Raw genomic sequence first — 24,722 nt, 5'->3', positions numbered from 1 at the left:
GCTTGTGCGTGATCTCCATGTATGTACTCTGCCTGCGTGAGTGTCTGGGGGTTTGCCACAGAGAGCCATCAGCATCAGCTACGATGAGGAAGAGCCACTCGCATGCTTCCCTCCCATGGCCCCCCATGGCCCCCCATCCACCCTCTTCCTCCCTCATCTCTGGCACTCATCAATCCATCTCTCCCTCCCTTCTTTCCTCCCATACTCAACCTCTCAATTTCTCACTTGGCCTTTGTGTCCAGCCCTCTGGCCTTTCTCCCTTCCTCCAGAGCTCTCATTACCTCTCTTTCTCTGTGATATCCAATGTCTGGCTGACCGTCGGTTCCAGACACCTCGATGTTCTTATCTCTGCGACGCTCTCTCTCTTTTTTTTCTTTCTTTAACTCATACTGCGATTGTCTTTATTACTGGCTCCCTCTACCTCCACTTTTGTTCTTCCTCTCTAATTTCCTATCTTTCATTCCATACAGTCACCTCCTCACTATCAGCTGGTCAAGCTCTGTGTTTCAGATACTCTTTTTCTCTTTTTTTTTCTCCCTCTATCCCAGCTGCTGTCTCTGTCGTCCGTGTAATGTGCTTTGTGTTTTATTCCTTCATTCATTGGCACTCATGCAGTGTCAATGTTAATCACATTGTGATTTTTAAAGGTCTACATTAGTCTGTATATATCGGTGTCAATAATTTCCACATGCACACACACGCGTAGAGTTTACACAGCAGCCAGCTAATCACCCACCCGGTGGGACCTTCGGCTGGAATGAAGACATCATTAGGAGAGACATAATACTGGACTCTTTTCATGATGACAAGGACATGGAGAAGTATTCCATGTTCTCGTCCCACTGTGGCCCAAAAGTAATGGGACTGAAACTCATTCTCTGCTCTGGTCTCTGTAGCCCCTCATCACATCGCTCAGATCTGTCCACTGAGTACCTCTCTTCACAGCCGTGGCCTGAGTTTCTTTCTTTTCTCAGTGATGAGGACCTCAGCGAAAAGGAATCTCATTATTTTCAGTGCGCACTGCTGTTGGATGTTCCACACACAGCAGTGGGAGTACATTGTGGTTGTGGCCTTTGAAATAACTATTGCCAGAAGTTAACAATTATTTGTGTGTTTTTAACAAAAGGAGCTTTGCAATGGTTGTGGGCTCAGCAACAATATCAGCCATTAGCAGAGTTGTGTCATCAAGGCATGTTGAAAATTGGCTTACAATATCAAAATTAAAACTTACATTTGACCATTTGATATTATTGGAATTTACTTGGAAACGAGTGATTTACTTAGAAAGCCTTGTTGGCTGTCGTGTTTTCTGTTTTTCTGGAGAATGAAACTCCTGAAACGGCTACTGTTTCTTACTGCACATGGTTCATCCCTGTGTTCTTATTGGTTTGTTTACTTTGGTAAAAAAAAGAAAAGGGAAGGGACAGTGTTATTTACCAGAATAAATGAAAATAACTGTCATTTTTTAGATACTGTATCTGTATTGTCCCAAAGGCAACTCATCAGCACCATGTTTTTCAATTTCTTCCAGAATCATTCTCACCATCCCTCTCGACAGAACAGTTGTCTCACTGATGTCTTTAGTAGAAAGTAGCTGCAATTAAATTCTCTGATGTAATTTTTTCTAAATGTAATTGTCCAATGCTGTGAGCCCTACAAATACAATTCTATTCACACTCGTATCGGCCACTTTCACGGCATCCTGACTTGTCATAGAATAAAAAGCACTGGTGGAAGTTACTGGTAATGACGGCTCTGTTCCATTTTAAGTATTGCAGTAAGCGTGCCAGAATGCACAATACTTGGACCCTGGTACTGACATATCAAAATTAAATTCAGCCATCATTAATGAACAAATGTCTACTGTGATTAAGGACTACTGAACTGGGGTGGAGGCAGACATCTCTAATTATCTTCTCTTAAATTTGGAGATCATTGCATTATTGGGAATGTATTATGACTGTTGATTGCTAAATCTATTTAAGTGACCTTTATTTTCTTTAGGCTGTACTGCAACGTGTGAGCTGTGAATGTTGAGAAATTTCTCATATTAGGCTGCCGATGAAGCAGTAGTAGTAGCATGAGACTAGATTGGTTCTATTCTTTGTTTTGATGACATAATTGCGCATGTCGTCCTTCTCCTCTTAGTTTTTTTGTTGGAGTAATGGTTTGACTTGTCAGTATCATAATGGTTTGGCAGCATCACTTCACTATAGGTTAGTTCAGTTGACTTCAATTACTACATCACACATTCCTTTGGATTTAGAGCACTTTAGTTTGATTTGGTACGATAAGTCCAGGTCAGGATCCAAATAGTATAAGGCTAAACGATTTCCCAACCTTTAATTTTCAGTGAGGGGCAGCTAATGGGCTCTATGGTTAAAGCTGTTACCTGACAGTCAAAGCAAGAAGGTCCTGGATCAATGGCCAGCTGTTTATCTTTCAAAATCCCCATCCCCTCTTCGTGCTGCTTGCTCTGGTGTTCCCCCCAAAGACATGCAGATCAGGTGAGTTAGAGGATTGAAATTGCCTCTATACATTTGCTTGGTGTTAATCCTATGATGGACAGGTGACCTGCTTCCCTACCATTTGTGCATGCAGGGATAGTCTTCACCCCCCTGAGAGGAGGAATAAGTAGGTAGAGAGGATGAATGTGTAAAAGCGCCCAATCACCTTTTTTCAAGGTTATTTAACAATATACTCCCAGGATTACCCACAATCCACCTGTACATACCAGGAGTCACAGAAATGCTGTTGACTGGCTGGCTGACGACTTTCTCCCTCCTTCCTTTCTCTCTGTCCCTGTTGCAACCACTCTGTCATTCCTAAAAGGTTTTCCAACCATTGCCAAACAGTCAATATATATCCAACATTAGGCCACGGAGGAAGGTTTAACCCAGCAGATGACATTCAGTACGGCGCCATAATCATTGCCTCCTAATGAATTAAATAGCCCTGACATTTCACAGCACAACGCTTGTCCTTTTCCCGCAACTGCTCTGCTTTTGTACCCCTCCTTTCATGCATTCTGTCGCTCTCTTGTTCGTGTTCTTTCCATTGCATTGCTTTTTCATGTGCCTGCTGGCCTCTTGCTATGCCCCCTCCCTCTCCACCTCTACACCCCCCCCCCTTTTCTTTCTATATCTCTCGCTCCCTTTCTTACTCCTTCCCTCTCTTCTTCTTACTCGTACACTCATCGGTATGCTACAGCACGCCCAGCTGTCTACGAGGGCAGAGCTGAGAGAAAACGAGAGAGAGAGAGAGAGAGAGAGAGAGGAGAGAGAGGAGAGAGAGTCACTGTTTAGCCGCACAGAATCCAGCTGGAGGGTCACGACCCTAAATGACCATCCACGCTCACACACGCGCAGGCACGCTCAATAAGTCATACACTCACACTTCCCTGATGGCAGGAGCAATAGGTCATATGCCAACAATGGAGAGAGAGAGAGAGAGAGAGAGAGAGAGAGAGAGAGAGAGAGAGAGAGAGATTTGACGGTGGAGGTGTGTTCGCTGCTTGCTGAGCCTTAATTGTCCTGTGGTTTGGAGGGGATGACGGCAAAGAAGAATAGGTACATAAAAAAGTGGATGACTGCCTGGCTGCACTGTTTTGGGACAGACAGAGATAGATTCATAGAAGCAGAAACAGAGCTATAGGGTCCGTTAGAGTTTCCTCTGTTATGCAAGGACATACCTAGAAATGTGATCGTAAATAATGAAACCATTATTCACAATAAAAAATTGTTTTCAATGTATAGTTCGTTTGTAATTCAAAGGAATATATATCCATATGGGAAATGTATATGCTTTAATAATAGCATTAACCAGTGTACATATTCAAGTTTACTCAAACTAAACTATTGACACATAGTCAAGTCTGTTTCTCTTATATTACCTTTTTATAGTTGAATGAATAAGATTTATCTGCAATTGTGTATACAGCGTTCCCACTTATGTAATAAACAGATACAATGTGGTTCTGCTTTCCTGTACTCTTATGGACACATACACATTCACACACTCACACACACACACACACACACACACACACACACACACACACACACACACACACACACACACACACACACATACATACATTTTCTCTTGTGAAATTCATTCAAATATTTATCTTATGCGGCGAATGGAACATTATTTTGCTTCTGATCTCTAATGCTTGTCATCATGAAAGTTGACTCTTGGAAAACAACAAGGGGTTCAAAGTTTTAATCAGAGCTATAACATGATGCTGTGAGGATTTTAATCAGAAGGGAATTCCCGCTGCCCATGATTACTGAGGCAATAGGGGACTTGACTTTGAATTCAATATATATATATTTTTTTTAATGTAAGATAAATCAACAAAATCATGGAGGGAAAAGTTCACAACAACAAACCAACAGATTCATAAATAAAAACGGTCTGCGGTAAACTCATAAACTGTAGTGTAAACGCAGATTATTTATGAGGGAGAGGAAAGCATAACCCGCTGCGGAACTATCGCGAGACCGGAGTCAGTTGCCGTAGTTACGACAGCCCAACACAGTCCTCTCCGAGTGAAGTGGAGACTGGAGCGTACCGCCGGCGAAAACGTTGACATATTGAAATAGAAAGCGTAAATTATTATAATTCATTTGTCAATGTCATTACAATAAAGCCTGCCAATTCAACAAAGTTGAAGCTGAATTGCGCTATGACACGCAGGTAAACCGAGGAGAGCGCGAGAGCGTGAGGTAAGTTAGCGTTGTGTTATTTTGCTGCTTTAGCAAAGCTAGTTTTGGTTTGGAGCCAAACGGACAACAGTGGCACAAGAGAGACCTGGGAACCAAACGACGTCTTCTCAGATATACTTTTGTCAAAACAAACCCATAAGTTGTCCACTGTGGTTGACAAGGCAGTTTGAAGCTAGTGTGTCTGTCACCTGAATGTCAACAACAGACCCACAATTTCATGTCATGGCAGGAAAGGCACAGGTGTGATTAATAGTAATAATTAAGGCTGCGTCCTTTTGTTCGCCCTGATGTTGTGCAACTTCAAAAAAGGCTCCTAAATGCAACATGAGCCAGTGTTAATGCACCTGGGCTTTTCCTGCTATGCCAAGTAACCCCACCTCTGAAAAAGGTCTGGAGCTATCATATGCAAGCTGAGTTCAATAAAAGTTCAGATTTTCCGCTGGAGGGTACTGCACTATTTTACAGTCTTGTGAGCGATGCTTTTTTATTATATAGGGTACTAGCAGGTGAAATGTCAGGGTCTATTTTTATGAGGTTACCCACCTTGATCGAAACTTATAGTAGCTAATCACCTCCACTTACTGTCACTTTGCAATCTGCTCCGTTTCTCGCAGTTGTGGATGATGTTCCATTATCATATGACAATATATTATATCTGCATTAATGGCTAATTTATCTACTACCTAACAGAGTTACCAGCCATTTGTCAAGCACATACGTCTGCCAGATACAATTCAAACACACACGATTGCTTGTTTTAACTGTTTCTTGTACATTTGAGCAAATCTGTCCCTGCTATTTTGCTATTTCATTGTAGCAGTATTCATTTATGGCAGTGTGTGAATTAGACTAGGCCCAGTGTGATAGACGGTTTTCTACCATTACTGTTGTTTTTTTTATTGCAGAAAAGACTCTTTGTTAAAAAAAAAGCACAGCGCAAAACGGAGGAGGAATACCTGAGGCCCCAAAAAGAAGAGACATGAATTTAAATGACTTTGTCGTGCTTCCTAACAACAAGGCCAAATCCGTCAAGCTCAATGCCAGGTGAGATGAGATAAGATCAATGATGTGATTTAAGGCATTTGGTCGAAGCCCATTAGGGTTACTTTGTTGCCATACTGTTTCCATCTGTTTCCATTTAAATTCTGCCGACAGAATGAGTATTTCACAAAATGCAGTTTCAGGCAAGATAAACCTTGTGACCGGGATTACGATCTGATTCGTTTTTCAGTGCAGTGTATTTGTTTTCTTCATAATGCACAATGCAAAATAAAGTTTTCCAACAGGTAATTGATATGTGTTTTTTTTGGGACCCTTATCCATTGTCTAATTGATGAAACCATTGATCAGTCCTGGTAACAGACATCTACTAGTGCAGAACTTATCGATGAAAGCCAGGCTGTCCAATCTGACAGAGGTCATTTGGATGATTGATTGTTGTTGATTGATTGCACATTATGTAAGTGTCTGTGTGTGTTGCTATAGAAACCTGCAAGAACTGCAGATGGAGACAGTGACTCTGGCCCAGGAGAGCAATGAGATGGAGGAGAAACTGCAACAGCTGAAAGAGAGCATGAGTAAAGAGAAGGAGGAGAGAGGGTGAGTATCAGTGTTACAGTTGGTGGACTAGAAAAGGAGGAGAGAGGGGAAGGAGAGGTGACTAGGAGGAGCAGACTGAAGTGGGAAGGTGAAAATGGAACTAAGATGGTACATCACAGCAGGCAGAAGAAGGTGATAAGAAGTGAGAGGGATAGCGAGAGAGGCGCTTACTGCACAGATCATTTTAGTGCTCTTTGTGTTGTTGCACTCCTTCACATGGAATATCTGTATTATTAGTTTGTTGCGGTTCGTCTTGTGGAGGGTTTCATGTTGTGAACCCCACAGGGCTTTAAAGATGAGGCAGCCCATCTGTCAGTCTGTCTTTCACACACTAGAGTTTTCTCAACAATTACATGCCGGATTCACATCAATCCGAGTACTAGGATTTATACTGTATTTGATTTGGCATGTACTGATCTTAGAATTATAGCATTATCTTGGTAACGGTGTGACAAAGCATTTGTTTTACTTAAATGATGTGTAACAGCTGCTTATAACAGAGTTGTGCAACTAAGTCGAGAATGAGTTCAGTTGGTTTTCTCTTATGAATTACCATTACCATGTCGGCGCATGCCTATTGTAGGCGGAGTCTGCACACCATTTAAAAGGCATCTCAGCCTGAGCATATGCTACCTCGATCACATGGCTGATACAAACATATTTTAGTATATTGCGATTACAGTCTTAGCCCTAAATAGCAAAGTACAATACATTGAACATTGAATACATATAACTGAATGTGCAAATGCCATAAAATGTACTTAACATACAGAAGAGCAGTCAGAAGGATATTACTGGCATCATTTATTATCGGGGACATCGTTATCTCATCATCCATTAATGACACAATAAACCTTGATCGCTCTGTTTGAGGGGAATTCTCCTACTACCATGCTCCTCCCTCACCACTCGTCGTCAGTTCTCGCCGAATTGTGTCCCGACTGTTGGAAAAAGAGCGCAGCCACTGAGTAATAGAGATAGATGGAGGAGGGGACTAAATGAGAAAGAAGGGGATGTCGATGACTTCTCCCCCTATAAAGGTCAAGAAAAGGTTGCTGTGGAATGGAAGTAAAAAGGGAGCAGTCAGAGAGTTGAAAAATAGATGGAGCAAGCTCATTGCCATATTGTGGACTGTTCCAAAGGTCAGTGGAACCATACCGAAATTGGTCCTAACACCTTGTATGCAGCTTCACTCTTAAAAGAATGAGTGATGTAAAAATATGCATTTGTTGTTAAAACTAAGTCTTCAAATAAAGGTAATACAATTACTTGTATTGACCCACATATCCCATTTGTTATTAGTTTTTCTTCCCAGATTTTCACAATTATAACCTAAATTGTACCTGTCCGCAATGTATTTTGCCCCTGTAATTGCTTCTATATATTAAATTAGGCTTACATGTGTTTGCATTGCACCATACATGAACTGTCACCACTCGTTTGAGTAATTGCAGGGGATTTACAGAACCTCATTAATGCGGTGTTGCCCTGCAAAAAATATAACATTATTTAAATGCCTTAAATATACTTACTTCATTTTGAGAAGCTAATGAATAAAATAAAGGCTAGAATTATAAAAGTCAGTGCTGAAAGTGAGAAGTGACTTTCAGTGTCATACAGCTATGTGTGCTGTTCTTGCACTTCAAAACAGATGGACCGTATGTTATTACCATGATACTGACAGTAAGCAATCCTATCGCAAGCAGATGCCTTTCAGTTATATCTGGAGTTTTTAGTCTGGAAAATAAAACAAAAAGTGCTCTTGTGACAAAGAATACAATATTAACTTCAAGAAATGTAACACAAGTTCAACTAGGGAGTCCGAAGCAGTACAATCAATTTACAAATGTTTGGGACAGCAGCGTTCTAACTGTACTCTGACAATCTCAATTAAGGTCCTCGTTTCACAGTGAGATGCAGTTACAAGGTATGCCTGTGTGTGTGTGTGTGTGTGTGTATGTGTGTATATATATATATATATATATATATATATATATATATACAGCCCATAAAAAGATCACACAGAGGCAGTGCTGTTACCGTCCAATAAAAACATGAACCTTTATCTTCCGATGAACTGGTATGGCAGCAACAGATATTATATTTCATCCCTGGGACCAACATTTATCATCCAAAAGGGGTTACATCATATATCTAAATGTCACAGAGACATCAGAGCCAGTGGTAAATTACTAAAGGATGATGACAGACATTGTCCGGCCAGTCATCTCGGGGGGTTGGGCTGCTAGCTGCCGAGATTACTGGCCGGCCTCAACGTTTCATAAATGTCAGAGCAAATTTCTAGAAGGGAAAACATGGACATATTGACCGCATATTTAAAATATTAAGCGTTTCTCTTTCATCTGAAAAGTAAAACAAATTAATTAAGTGACACAATGGCAGTCCTAGAAAAAAAAGTTACAACATCTCTTAAACTATCCTCGATAAAACAGGTGAAACACTTTTGGTCATTTGGACTGCATTGGGCTGACTATGCCTTTTGAATTGGAACAGTTCTTGATCTGCGACTGATGACGTTTCACACGTCCACGTAACACCTTCTCATAGAAGAACTCAGAGAAAAGCCTTCTGCATTCACTGCGCACACTAATCATAAGCATTTCATTCATATTTCCAAGTTCTCAGTTGTCGAAAAAAAATAAAATAATGTTTTGTCAGTTATTCTAACAGTTGGCAGAATACAAAAGTGGGGATGTTATGTGTCCGTGTTTTGGTTGCCAACGCACCATATCTACTTTAACTGACACATGGGTATCAAACCTGAATGAATGATTTAGAAAGGCTGCCACACTAAGATGACGTCATCACAATCGGAGGACACATGTGCACATCAATGGACACTTAAGGCCTCAGTATGCTTCAAGCTGAGAGCTTGTCATACCACCCAACAGTGCCGGAAACCACCGTAACAACCTTTTGTATGTACAACCAATTGCAACACAAAGGTTGCCTTCCAGGAGACATTGTTACAAACGGGACACATGTCTGAAAAACTGTCATTTCACAATTGTAATCCGTCTGTGTTATAAAACAGTGCATTGGGTTTGTCCGTTGTTAGAGACAGAACATAAGCGACGGGTTACTGTTCCACTGACAATGACCCACTTGGCCATTAGCTCAGATCCATACAGTAGTTTGAAGCATCAGGGGTTCACATTCATTGTAAGAAGCATTATTTGGTGGGCCCCCAGGCCACATTATTGTATCTGGTATTGTGGCCAAATACCCATCTGATTGTTTGGATTAATTACAGACCTCAGACTGGATATACAGCACACACACACACACACACGCACGCACACACGCACACACGCACACACGCACACACACACACACACACACACACACACACAATCACATCTATTGTGATTTTTGTTTATGATTTCCAATAAAAGAAAACAAGTTGGATTTTAATTGAGCTTTATGGCATTCTTAAAGGGGACAGCATACAGACAGTGAACAAGCACATGCACAAAGAGGCACATAAACACAGGCTACCGAGAAATTATACTGGACCTAGTGTGTGTGTGTGTGCGTGTGATTGTTTTTGTGTATAAGACTATTAAAAATGCGTGCGCATCTTCAAATTATGTTAAATTGGATTGGCTAGCACACACACCACATAGCATTTATATTCTCACCTCGTTTCATTACAGAGTATGTACCTGGCCCATTACTATGACTATTATCCAACAAATTAAGATTGAGGGCCATCCCTGCCACGCGTAAGCAGGAAATGAATATGCTGAATGCAAACAAACACTGGTTATTAATGTGATTGTTTTATTTCCCATTCTCGGTTTACCTCATTTCATCTCATTTCATTAATAACTCAGAGATGTGTTATCCAATGTGAAGTTATAGAGAACAGCGTAATAGGGCTGTGTATCACAATATATGAGCACATAACTCAGGAACAGCTTTAGGGAGATGCAGAGTACGTATATTACCCATGGACCCCTTCAAATAGAACAGGCAGAAAAAAAGGTTACACACAAACACATTTCCAGTCAGCACCGCTAATAACAATATCAGTAATTTAGAGCTGAGGTATGATGAGAGCTCCACATGATTTACTTCTATTGGCTGGCATGTTTACATCATCACAAACAAGGAAATGCACATTGTAGATTATAATTGAAGGTTAATGTTTTAGTTTTTTAGGGGATGAGTTGTGTGTCCGTGTTTGTCCTTGTATATGAGTGCTGCTCTGTTTCTAAGTGAAGCCTATGGCTCTAATTAAGAAGCCATACATCAGTATGGGGAGAGGGCCGTCGCGTCCAGGCTGCACAAACGATAAGCACATAAACACAGTGTTTCCTGTCACACTGAAGTACTGCAACATTTACCGCTCCACCAGCCCCAAGATACGTCAAGGTGTGTGTGTGTGTGTGTGCGTGTGTGCGCGCGCTACGGCCTGCGTGTATTTTTGATAGCAGACCTCCATAAATAATGGCACTTGTATTTGTGTGTGTGTTTTTTTTTTGTAACACTATGCAGGTTCCAGAGAGTACTACACTCTGCTGGTTGTGTTTGTCTTGTGTTCCCTAATCAGTAAAGACACACTCGACAGCGTCGCGCAACAGAAATTATGCTTAAACCCTGTGTCTTTGAAATATTAGCAGCTTGGAAAATATTTTACAGCTTGAGGAGGAAAGACACAGCGAGAGATAGTGTGTGTGTGTGTGTGTTTGTGTGTAGGGGAAAGACTCACCTGGCTTAGCTACAAAGTGTAGATGGATGAAATAATGCACTCTGGATATGATGTGTCTGAGAGGTCAGGGGAAAAGTGATAACATATTCAGAATTATTCTTTTCTTTCCCAATATCTTTTTATTTTCCTGTCGAGAATATAACTTTTCTTTTCGCACAGGCCATTGTTGAAAATTAATGTTTTGCTGATTCGTTTTATTTTTGCTTTCACTAATAAGTCTTGTTGTCAAGGAGAGCATAGTTGAACATGTTATCACCTTTTTAATATTTTAGCGTTACTGCTGTGCAGAGGAAGTGTGTCAGATAAGCGGGAAGATACCATTTTCAACCTTTTATATTTTACTACTGCCCACTTAAACATTCTTCCACTCCTTTATTAGTTTTTCTAAACGCAGCTTTGTTTGTAAATGTATATATTTGCTGTCTGTTGGTCTGTTGGCTGAGCAGAAGATGGCAGAAGAAAAGTTGGAGATGTGATGAAGGTGAAAACACGTGAACTGGGATCGAAGAGAAGCCGTCATGGAGTTAGGAAAATAAAAATAAAACAGAAACCACACATGAATGTAGCTGCAGTTCCCTCCTACCTTTCATCTGAAGGCTGTTCAGCCATGCAACAGTTTGTTAGATGTGAATTCCAGCAACAGCTAATTGAAACACCTAATGAAAAAGTTGCAAACGGTTTCTCATCACTTCCTCTCTGACTGACATGGGAGAAAGCAGGCAAGAGTGCCGCTGTGGCGGGTAATCAGGTGCTGTGATGTATGATGTGAAGGTTACCTGGATTTTCTTTAAGCTTCCTCCCCGACTCGCTTTCCCTCTCAGAACATGCCGGTGTCTTTGACGAGCCTTTACTGTCGATCTTCAAGCTGTGATTTCTGCTCAGGCGGTGCAGTGTGTGTCTGTGTTGTGAACCACTCTGATTTCCTCTCGCTGTCTCTCAGATCGCAGAGCTCCCAGACTAGATATGTCTTAGAGTCGGGCTACACACACACAGACACACACAGACACAGTTACGTACGCACCCAAAGAATAGGCGAACAAATTAGTTTTTTCTGAAGAGGTGCGGTATAATCAGTTTGGGAAAAGTACACAGGCGATAATAAAGCCAGACCGGGGACTCGGGGCAAACGCAGTACATCATTCATTGTCTTGGTATGCCCGACTCACAGATTCAATGTAGCTTTGTCTTAAGGCCTACATATCTTAAAAGACAATAGCTCTCGCCTTATCTGAAAGTACAGTTGAGGTTCCCCATTTTCCACCTCGGCTGGCTCTCGGCTGTGTTTTCCCTTCTTTCGGCTCCTTTGCTCCCTCTTTCACTCTTTCGCCCGTCTTTTGTTTATTCCTGTTCCGTGTTCTTTTATTCTCCACTGCACGTGTTTTGTCTTCTGCATTTGTTTAGCTCGCCTCTTCCTATCACCTGCTTCAGTTTGGTGCATTCAGCACATACGTGTGTGTCGACTCTGTGACCCGACACGGCTCATGCCTGGATTAAAATGTGTTAACGGTTGTGTTTGTAGGATCTTTCTTGCCTTTGGTAAGTTTATATCCTGTTTCAACCCTCAACGTGTTTGCCCTTTCCTCTCGTCTCACAGCAGGGGGGTGGGGGGGATTGAGAGAAGACTGGATTACTTTGGTATTAGACTTCAGAGGTTGTGTACATTTGCATGTGTGTGTGTGTGCAGGGGGCAGATGTTGTCAGTTCTCCCTTTGGGTGAGGCGGGTTAGTTAAAGGTGATAGCCGCGTGTCAGACATGAGTGTTTCAAGGTGGTGTGTGCCTTGCTCTCCTCCGGTCGTCGCAACATATATCTGTTTATCATTTAGAAATATGAGCTCGCTCTAAGCTAATGTGAAGCTGTACTCCTCACTGTGTTCCCTCCGCTTTGACTTTGATGAAGAAATGTTCTTTGACGAGGTGGCATTTGGTGTCGCGTTTGATGTTTGTTTTCAACATGCGAGCTGTGACTCCCTGTCCACTCTGCGGCGCAGCGATGTGCGATAGGAGTGTGTGAGTGTGTCTATTTATGTGACTTTCTCTGTGTAACTGTTGTTAGGTCACTTCAAGTCTCCTGCCCTCTCTCGCTCTCCCCCTCCCCCCAGTTTGTGTGTACGTATTTGCATGTTTGCAAGAGAGAGAAACGTGTCAGTACCTCTGTTTCTATAGGCAACTTTAAGCTTTTATTGTTTTGAAGTTTGTGTTTACTCACACGTATTTGTGTGGGTGTAATTGTGTGTTTGTGTGTATTGGATAATGAGATCTTTGCGAATGCAAAGTCCACAGAGATGCACCAACAGACACACACACTTTATCTCTCCAGGTTGCCTGTCCTAAGGGGACACCCTGTCATCCTGCACCGACAGGGGTGTGCCTCAACTGTCTCCCCTAGCGACAGTCCAGTTGCCAAGGTAATGTCGCTAGGGTGATTACCTGACGCCTAACATCAGTGTCAGCCCAGGACATCGATAGCGTCAGGGGTGTTGGCGAGTCTTGCCATCAGACACACACACACACACACACACACACACACACACACACACACACACACACACACACACACACACACACACACACACACACACACACACACAACACACGGATGCAGAGAGACACACACTCACACACACAAATAGATGCTGACTTCCTGTGCCTTGACAGGCTGCCAGCTCAATCCAAAATAAACTTCTCTCAAAGACAGTCAGACATCACAATAGCATAAATAGCATAAATAATTCAACAACATGAGCATGAATAACTCTCGTCTAAATGAGGATCCCCCTCCATTTCTTCACGCTCCAAAACTGACAGGAGCGTCCTTCGTGAGAGTGTGTGTGTACATGCAAGTATGCGAGTGCACGTTTGCATTCATGATCTTATATTTGCGTCTGCATCTATATCGATGCCTCGGTCATAGATAATTGCAGATAGTTGTCTGATGACAGAAAACATCCTTTTGGTCTGAGACTGATGTGAAAGTTTCGACCCATATGTTATTGTCTAATTTAAGTTATTGTGTGTATGTGTATGTTCCTTGCTGCTCTAATTCCTCTCAACAGGGACAATGATGTGATGCATGAACAACTATTTTTCTATTTAATGGAACAAAGTGATTTTCTAAATGTATTTATTTGTCTAATTTTCACGGATTTAGGGATTAAGTTATATGGTGATGTTTCACCTTTTTCATGTTTGTATATTTTTCTTGACATCAGTGCCTTCTCCTCTACTTAAAGCCTGTTATTAAAATGCTTCTGTCTGCTTAAGTACTTCAGTGGATTAAAGAAACATTAATCCTGAGTTTGAATGGCGAGGTGTTTGCACTGCAGCGCTGTGCTAATTCTAACAAGTCTAGTACAGATTGAGAGGGAGGGCTCTCTGTGTTTCTTCATTCAATAGAAAAATCGATCTTCATTCACTATGTTTTCTTTACATAAACTGCCTGCTTTGTTGATAGTTATACCAAAGCCCTCAAATATTATGAGAAAAATGATTAATAAACTGTGTCATTTTGATGTTAATCAAGGATTCTTATGATTATGCTGCCATACCCAGATCTTCTCACGTAGAACGAATATCAAAGTGACTGTGACATCAAAAAGAGGCATAAACAAATCAAATCCAGGACATAAACAGATGTAAACACGAAATGTGATAGCTATTAATACTGGTATGCTACTGTATTTGAGCTACGAGTGTCAAATTCAAAGGAAATGTATTTCCAGATTGTTTTTTTTACAATTGCCAAAGACAAACTGTCTCTCCCTTTGTCTTTCTGTCTGCGTAGGCATTCGGGAGGGTTTAGATGGAAGTCTGGACAGTTTGGTTCTTTAAACAGCAACGCTGTAACAACTGGCGTGAAGAAGAACAAGGAGAACCGGCTCCAAAAGGTATAAGAGAACATCTAACTGTGTCTGGTGTGTTTGTTTGTTTCAAGCCCTTGCATTCAAAAATGTAATTCATGTAAGATTATTAGGATATTTTGTAATTTTTGCCAACACATTTGTTGACAACTTCACCTAAACTAACATACTTAACAACATTCTTTAAATTTTGAGAAGCTTCTTCTTGTGGGTTGTGACCTTAAGGGTTACCTGCACGGTAGAATATGTATTCTAATTCCTGTTTCCACATCTGCTGTGGGTGCACCATGTGCCCGCATCCATAAAAATATGTCCAACCAAGTCTGCTATGCACTGTGCATAGCAGACTTGAGATTGCCCTTAATTTGTTTTTTTATTTAATCTTGTCCCCCATGTCTCGGGGGCCGAACATTTAGGCCTTTGGGTAAACTCCTTGAGAGTACAAGAATGAAGAACAATAATAATTTAATTGAAGAACGGGTTAACACGTGATATGTTATATTATGTAAAACCCTCATGGATAGCACGTTTTGGACCATGCAGTGATGTGAAAGTGCAAGCGATATAACATGAACACAGAGTAGTTCACATAGATGTATAGAAACATACGTGCACATAAACGGGGAGCTCGCACAAAGCGTCGCCACAGATGTGTTACTCCCTGTCTCCTCAACAGCTGTCAGCAGGCAAGGTGAAGATCCGAGTGCTGAAGGATGAACCACTGACGGGTGAGTCATTTACAGCCGCAACGTTGGCTTCCAACTGTGCGTTACCTGCACCAGGGAAACTTGACACAGATGTGTTCTCAACACCTGTGGGTCCTTTGATACACTTCCCTGTGCTGGGATTCTTTTCGACTCTCCACGTGGATGTTGGCATTCAAGAGCGGCTACGGATCAGAGCCCTGGGAACCGGTGGAGGTTCTGTGTCTTGCTCACAGTTACTTCGGTGAGGTGGATACTTGGCATCACAGGGCCAGCCGGTAGAGGTCTCTTGTTAAAGATTGATCTGTGTAACCTGTGGCCAACCTGGGCAGAATTATTAATGTGTTGAACATGCCTGAGGCACAAAATCACACCGTGAACCGGAATGTTCCAAAATGAGCTGAAACGTGTTAAAGTAAACTTTTTATTGACGGTCTAAATGATGCAGTCAAAAAAAATAAAAGGTAGCTGACGATTCCAACTAGTTGTATAAGCATGACAATTTGTAATAATCTTTGCATATAAACCATAAGGAGTGATTCTATTGAAATATTGCTGTATGTACTATATTTTTGGCACTGTCTCTACATGTCTCTACAAGGAAGTCAGTTCAGTACATATAATATTAACGATATTAAATGAGATCCCATTGTGTCAACAACAGTATACTTGCTCTGTTTAGCCCCACCTCAGCCACCGCCTCTGCCTCCACCCCCGAGAGATAGAAGAAAGAACCGTCTGAGGGGAACACGCTGTGGACAATGTGAAATCAAGACTGCAGGAGTCGTAAGCATAAACACACATGGACGACACTGTATGAGGACATTTTGTATTGGCTCAGGCAGTTGAATCATTTCGCCTCCGTATAGAAAGCTCAGTATTTAATCTACAGACGAATGTTCACATGAAAAGTTTTTCAACCGACAAAAAATGGCAAACGCCACACACACAAATTCACGCACACTTAAATAACAACAGGATCCAGATGTATACATTAAACATTTGCATGTACTGGTATTTTAAAAAGCGGTTTGTGTGGTGAGAATGTGGCATAACCTATTAATTTGCCAATTTACTATTCTTGCATTCCACACAGCGTTCTGTAAAATGTCAATCAAGGGCGAATTTATAAACTTTATTTTAAACTATTAGTTTAGTGAAGGATTTGTATCATTCTTTTTGTTTACATTTGAGCCATTCTTTACCCGTGGATGATATAATGTTATCGTCAATATGAACTCTATGAATTAACCATTTAACATTATTCTGATGTTTAATAATGATAACTGAGTAATCACCAAGATGATGGTTTACCTGTGATGAATGAGTCGTACAGGAGCCATAAAAAGACGCAGACGTGCATAATACACCAGCTGTTTAGGTGTTATTGGAGAACCTCACCAATGTGACACACACGGTGACATTGCCCTTCTTTTCCGTTGTTCTTATTGAAAAGCCTAATACTTGTGCTGCTTGTAGTGGAGTAGCACAAGTATTAATACGCAAACAGATGTTTAAGGGCATTTCTACATTATGTTTTTATTCTATCTGTGGGTTTGGAAATTCCACGATGATTGAGATTAATAAAACATATTTATGAACCTATATAATTCCAACAACTTAATCTGAATGCATTTTTCTTCATTTTTCGGTACACAGAGTTTTAGTCATGAATCTACAGAGTTTGATGTATCTGACCCAACAGTAGGAGTCACACAACTTAACTTACACTTATAGTTACAAAACTATTCTATCTCTCTCTCTCTCTCTCTCACACTGCCATCTCTCTCTTTCTTTCCTACCTGTCCATCACTCTCCATCTCTTCATCTGTTTCTGGTGCTTTGCTGTCTCTTCTGCCCTCTGTGTCTTTCTATATATTTTGGTTTCTCTCCTCCTGCATCAGCTGTTATCTTCTCTGCTATCTCCCACCCTGCTGTTCTCTTTTTCTTTGCATCACGTGCATGTTTAACCGTCTTTCTTTCTTTCCTTCCTTCTCACACACAACGCATTTCCCCCCCATCCTTCTACATTGTTCTTGCTTCCACCCCCCCCCCCCCCCCCCCCTCTCTATCTCTCTCTCTGAGCCTGTGCTGTCCTATCTGTTGGTCTATCCGTGTGTTTGCACTGATAATAGTTTCGCTGGATCCATTCATCGATACCCGAGACCTCCGAGGGTACCGTTGTTTATTCTTTTCACTCTTCATCCACTGTTGCTCAGGAGTGACCCTGGCCTCCAACTATATGTGAGATTAAGAGAGAGAAAAGCCATTCTGTATGTGTGTTTGTATATGTACGTCTGTGTATAATGGAGCTGAGTAATACAAGCTTGAAGACCAGTCCTTCCCACATCGCTATATTCTAGATCCTCAGCGACTCCCATTTTCCGACCGGGAAGCCAGCTGAGTTTACTGTAGTGAGAGAGAGAGAGAGAACAAGAGCAATGAGCGAGAGAAAAGGAGATTGAAAGAGGGCTAGAGGGAGGGGCTGAATAGATTGAACTGGCAGCCAACATTTGTCTGACCCTTTTGTTGTGTAATAAGTTGTTTTAAGTGCACCACACACGTGTGGTCAAATGTAATGTGCTAATGCTTGATAGTGCATTTGATGATGATGCCACTGAATTGGCCAACGAGAGGCTCAATTCCCCCAAATGCCCCACAGTGATGGGCTTAATGGCAATGCTTTCTGTAGTCTGGGCGAGCACATAGGCTAAACACACACACAAATCCACACAATCCACTCACACATACTCACAGGTTTTGTATAGCCCTATAATGATGGCAATAATGGAAAGCGTCATGACTCTGTCCCCGTCATTCTTTCTGAAAATGCACACACACATGCACACACATACACAATCATAAACACGTCAGGGCTTATTTTGAACTATAACTCACATACGGGCACAGACTTTACTGAAATCACCCGTGCACGGCGAGTCATCCAGGCAAAAAAAAGGGACCTTGTTTCCCTCTGTGTAGCACGGGAGAGCGCAGTGATATGCTGCCTGCAGCCTGATAGGGATGCCATAGTCCCTGGGGAGTGGCTGTAATTTATCCTCAGGCCTGAGAGCGGAAATGAGGCCCTGCTTTATGGGACCATTAAAAGGGCAATGTCGCAGCTGTACGCTTGCATCTGAATGCATAAATGCCCACACACGCCCACACACTAGGACCAAAAGGGGGAAAAGATGAGTAAAAATAAAGCAGCAGGATTAATGGGTTAATCTGCAGGTAGAAAAACTGCACTGTCAGACCTCTGTTTATCCACAATGACTACGTATGGAACAGTGTATTACTTTGTTTTTGCTCAAATTACCATTTACTATGCCACGCCCCCTGTTGCTACTCCGTCAAGGTGTCAGAGAAAAGCAGAAAGAAAGGTCTACAATATGCGCTTGAAGAACATATCAAGGATGTCAAACTTTGCCGTCAAACAAGCTGGAGAAAAGCCGTGCTATGATTGGCCGGGCTGCGTTTGAGGGCGGGACTTGGTAAAAAGTAAATGATCTATTACAATAAGCAATGAATGAACAAATGAAGAAGGTTCTAAATCATTAGATCCAGAAATAAACCACACTGTCGCGAAAAACAGTGATAGTCCCACTGTGGATAAGTAGAATTTGTACTGTTCCCTCAGAGCGGTGTCAATACCAGTATACATTCAGAATTTGACATGGTTTTGATGAGTAAACCAGAACAAGAAAATACACCTTAAATGAAGAGAAACTAACACATTTCTTACTGTTTGTTGTTTATGTATTTGAAGCAGCCTTGATCCTTTTCTCCCTCCCTTGTACACATCCTCCATTCTCATTTGCTGTCTCCTCTTGGCCTTGCCCGCGTGCTCCGTCTACCTGGTCTAGACCTTTCTCCCCAACCTGCTGACACAAGGACTTCTCCCCACTAATAAGACCGGATTCTTATAGAATAAAATGATAATGACCTCCCTTAAGATGAACTCACTCACATGCGCTCACATGCACTCACGTGCACACCATCCACAGACTCTAGGCACAAAAGCCTACATGTACACTTACTGATAGTCCCTACAATCCTCTCTCTAACACACACACACACACACACACACACACACACACACACACACACACACACACACACACACACACACACACACACACACACACACACCAACACAACCACTGACCTCACTGTGTATCTCTGTATTGTAGGTGTGTGCTGAATGCACAGAAGACTACTGCATTGGCTGCTTTAACAAATTCCACCAGAAGGGGGCACTGAAGCTCCACAGAATGATACCTATTCAGGTGAGCATGGTCCCACGGGCATGTAGTCCACCTCCTCTTTGTGACGGTCTGTTTCTCTCTGTCTCTCTTTCTCTTGAATAGATACATTCAATAATATCTCTCCTGATTCCATTCTCCTCATGCTTCTTTTGCATTTCTTGCGTCCCTGACTACAGTGTCTACTTATCTCAACCTCTCCCCCTTTTCTCTGCTTCCGCATCCCATCTCACGTAGGTTTACGTATGATGACACACGCACGCGCACACACACACACACACACACACACACCCACACACACACACACACACACACACACACACACACACACACACACACACACACACACACACACACACACACACACACACACACACACTCTCTAACAATGAGTTGTATTGATTAGACAATATCCTATTGAACCATATTTTTATTGAAAGCAATTTAATATAGTGGAACCTAATTTTTCCCATAAATAATACCAAATACTTTAATAAGATACAGTATGCTGATAAATTTAATTAATCACGTCAAATTTAAAATTGACGATATTAAGTGTTAAGCAGTAATTGCTCTTTTTTTATCGCACAGTTTTCTAAGCAGTAGTTGGCTGTCGCTTAAGATTTTTAATCTTTACTAGTAAACCTACTGTTGCCTAGTTGACTTTTAAAGCCACCATTTTCTCCTTTTAAGCAGGCTTTGCTTAAAACAACTGCTTCTCAAATGAACTCATTCTTTAAATCAATTTCTTTAGCCCTGTCTCGATTGCCAGCGTGTTATCAGGTCCACTGCTGCATTTAACTGCCGTGATCCAATTGGTTATGAAACCAAGGTCTCCATAATGTACCAAGCTAAGCTGATCATGGAGGTGACGAAAAGTCTATCCATATTCAGCTCGGGTACGGATTTTCTTTCACTTCTTTGGTTTCGCACTCTGTTTTTATTGTGTTCGAAGGTCATTTGTATGTACATTATCGGTGTTTTATAGAGTTACTCCATGTACGCTTTTCTGCATCTTGTTTTCTGCTCGCTGTACTGCTTCTTCCCCAGGATGTGTGCGGTTCTTCTAGCTTCTTGTCATATGATTGTTTTCTTGGGCGCTCTTATTTTCATCTCGGACTACTCACAAAGAGATGGAATATTCTATGACGTGGGGCTTTGTAATTGTGCATGGATAAGCCTTTGATTTATATGTGTGATAGTGTGGGCATTGGCGTACAATGATGTGTACCTTTTTCTGCATATTTGTTTGTGTAGCTACAGAGGCCTTTTGTCTGATTATGCACAGAACAGCTCACCAGCCGTTCTGCAGTGTAGCTCTGCTCATGCACACAGGTCTGTGTTCAGTGCTTTTGTCCGTGTGCTAACTGACTGCTGGTTGGGTCACAGTATGTTGCTGGAAAGCCAGCGTGGTGGAACCGAGTCATACACACCGATAGAGAGAAAAAACAGTGAAACGGCTCAGTGAAAAACAATCTCTCTATATCTCTGTATGTGTCCTCAGTGTTCATCTCTGTTTCTCCCCTAACGTTACACTCAGTGATGCTGGATGGAACACATACACGTGCATACTCTCTTTCAATCACACATGCAAAACTGTGTGTTTTGGCAGGACAGAAAGAGATTATACACATGCAGCTGACGCAGGCTTCTCTCTCTCTCTCTCTCTCTCTCTCTCTCTCTCTCTCTCTCCTCTGTTAATCCTGTTTCATTTGCCTTGGAAAGAATGAGGGAGGGAGGGAGAGCGAACGAGAGTCAGAAAGACAAAAAAAAATATTAATTTCATCAGTCTGCTGTGCTGGGGTTTTTGTCAGTGCCTCATCAGCTAATGTTTCCAGTCACACACACACACACACACACACACACACACACACACACACACACACACACGCATACACACAGTCACGCATGTTGGTTCAATTAATGTTGGCAGAGCATTCTTGGTATTTGATTGAGCCAAACCTGTGCGGAGTACTAAATGGGTGTGGTATGCTTTTCATCATACAGAAATAATTAAAAATCACATCATTTACTGTATATTATTTAAATGTTTGATTATTTTGTATTGTTTGATGGCATTGTTTCTTGTCAACCCATCTCTCTCTCTCTCTCTCTCTCTCTCTCTGTGTGATGATCACATGAGAAGCATAAAGCATGCAATGTTATTTCCCTTTGGGAACATTTGATTTCCCTTTGTCTCCCGTAAAAAGACAAGATAGCGCTGCTGCTTCAACTGCTGGGCAGCATCCTGGAGCTGGTATATCAGGGGAAGATTCACTGGCTTTTTTTTGCACAACTTTGATTTGATATGAATGCAGGGAGCACATTAGTATGATGATGGTAGTGTGTGTGTGTGTGTGTGTACTGTATACTGTATATCCAGTCTGAGGTCTGTAATTAATCCAAACAATCAGATGGGTATTTGGCCACAATACCAGATACAATAATGTGGCCTGGGGGCCCACCAAATAATGCTTCTTACAATGAATGTGAACCCCTGATGCTTCAAACTACTGTATGGATCTGAGCTAATGGCCAAGTGGGTCATTGTCAGTGGAACAGTAACCCGTCGCTTATGTTCTGTCTCTAACAACGGATAAACCCAATGCACTGTTTTATAACACAGACGGATTACAATTGTGAAATGCCAGTTTTTCAGACATGTGTCCCGTTTGTAACAATGTCTCCTGGAAGGCAACCTTTGTGTTGCAATTGGTTGTACACACAAAAGGTTGTTACGGTGGTTTCCGGCACTGTTGGGTGGTATGACAAGCTCTCAGCTTGAAGCATACTGAGGCCTTAAGTGTCCATTGATGTGCACACCTGTAAGCACAGTTGGCTGGTGAGCAAAAAGACAGAAAAGTGAGAGAAACCGAGCCAGCGGGATGGCTTCAGCCGGGACACGGTTTGAAACCTCTTGCGACGGAAAGATTTTCCATCAGAAGTTGTTAAGATGAGGAAAGTAATGTCCCCAGGCTTGAGGGGTTGTTTGGAGACAAAGATTTGATTCTTAAAGATTTCGTGGCCATGGGCAAGTTCTCTCCCGCGAGGTGCTGAATACACTAATTCAACACATGGATAGAATGAGCTACACTCGGCTTTCATCACGGAAGAAACCTGAGATATTTCAAACCAATAACGAGTCTCTGTCTTTGCCAGATTGGGCGTACACAGATTCATCGATCTACAATGACGATATTACCGCGTGGGGCTGTTCAACACCAGATGCAGAAGTAGCACAGGCGTAAACTAAGTGCCACCCGCAATGAGACGACAAATATATGATTGTGCTTCTGTTCCTGCAGGGTGCAAAATGATCTTATGCTGCAAGAAGCCTCCTTTTAATGTGGCAGAGTTACAGTCGTGCATACTCGTTAGACGGTTATCACACCCACACGTTTAAAGTTTCACGGGTGGAAATACCAAGGTCCTGACAAAGGTCTCTGGGCCAAAGGGGCTCATAAGACCAATTTTAGTGTTCCAAGGATTAAAGGGATCCTATAAAGTTTCTCTATGCTCAATAGGCTGCTTGCGTCCTACAGAAACAGGCTCTTGTCAGACAATGTGAATCTCCCTGAAGGTGCTACAGGGCAAGCAATAAAATCAGGAAATGAGCAAAATTATACTATAAAGCTTGCTCGCCTAGTCTGAATTTCGTCTTTCTCAAGCTCGCTGTTTCTCCACAATACCCGGACTCGTTTGTTTGCGCGTCCCCGTTGGACACTTTCAAGGACAGACTGGTTAACCTCAGCAGCCCTACTGGTCCCTGGTGATTAATGGAGCGGCATAATGAATTCAGCCTGTGGAATGGAGAAAATCAATCAACACTCATTCGGTGGGCTTTCCGTTTTCTCTTGTCCAAAATTATGGAGATGTCTGATCACATTCCGTAAGTGGTTTTATTTATAACAAAAATTTGCCTTGGCGTATGTGTGACGCGCTACTGGACGAAGTTTATCAATAGATCCTTATTGCTTTGTGGTTAAGATGGGATGTATCGGCAACATGCATAAAGTGTGAGACCACCTTGGTTATTTTGTGATGGACATCACCAGTGTCTTTGTGGTTTCATTAACATAAAATAAAGGTATAACATTGAGTTCATCATTGTGACTTTCAAGGTTATGCTCGCGATGGAGGTATGAGCACTTAAAGTAATTAGGTTGCACCCTCCAAATGGGGTTCATGGTGGCTGCCTGTAGTGTCTTCTCATCGCCTTCATATCGTTAGTGTATATGCAGTGGAACTTTTTTAATGGTATGAAAAGGTATTCATTTATTGTCTCCTGTGTGACGTCTCTGACGCGTTGGTGATCAGTGTTGGAGGCAGCAGCACAGTTGATTGTCTACCAACTCTCTTGTTGCTCTATGTTTCTCTAACTAAACGCACAGCTTTGATAAATCACCGACTAACTTCTTATTTTATGCAGTTGTTATCTCTTGCTTTTATGCAATGAATGCAAATTATTATTATCATAATTTTACCACTTGTGATTCAGTTACTTTCCCCGCTATTATGTTTTATGTATTTAATTTAAAATGCATCACATCTCTGTCACAAAGTGCCAGCTGCTGCCTTTTTGTTCAGTAGCAACAATGTTGATTTAATCTCACATACTTTGGCCTTCTTTTACAGACAGACTTACAGACTCACATGAGTACGAGAGATGTTGTCGGCCGCTTCCAGGAACAGATTAACCCGAGCTCCGATCCCGCTACCTTCACGAGTCACGCTGTGGCAAAACCTAAGCACCTGCACCCTGATCCCAGCCAGGTAGGTGGTGATGTTATTTAGTAACACACACTTCTACATGATCAAGTGTGGAGTTTGG

At 41.9% G+C, this 24,722-nt stretch overlaps 1 protein-coding gene across 1 annotated transcript in view; it reads left to right on the top strand.

Moving 5' to 3' along the window:
• Window positions 1-5,709: 5,709 nt before the first annotated feature.
• The window catches only part of zbbx (zinc finger, B-box domain containing), a 42,143-nt gene continuing 23,130 nt past the window's right edge, over window positions 5,710-24,722 (top strand). The window contains exons 1-7 of the mRNA XM_034549030.1: window positions 5,710-5,774; window positions 6,216-6,329; window positions 14,847-14,949; window positions 15,599-15,650; window positions 16,309-16,412; window positions 19,820-19,915; window positions 24,527-24,664. Coding sequence (XP_034404921.1) covers window positions 5,710-5,774; window positions 6,216-6,329; window positions 14,847-14,949; window positions 15,599-15,650; window positions 16,309-16,412; window positions 19,820-19,915; window positions 24,527-24,664 — 672 coding nt within the window. The remainder of the gene's footprint in view (window positions 5,775-6,215; window positions 6,330-14,846; window positions 14,950-15,598; window positions 15,651-16,308; window positions 16,413-19,819; window positions 19,916-24,526; window positions 24,665-24,722) is intronic.

This window comes from Cyclopterus lumpus, chromosome 13 (assembly GCF_009769545.1).
Source record: "Cyclopterus lumpus isolate fCycLum1 chromosome 13, fCycLum1.pri, whole genome shotgun sequence".
NCBI classification, from domain to species: domain Eukaryota; kingdom Metazoa; phylum Chordata; class Actinopteri; order Perciformes; family Cyclopteridae; genus Cyclopterus; species Cyclopterus lumpus.
Note: the sequence above shows the minus strand (reverse complement) of the source record. Positions and strands in the feature narration are given on the sequence as shown.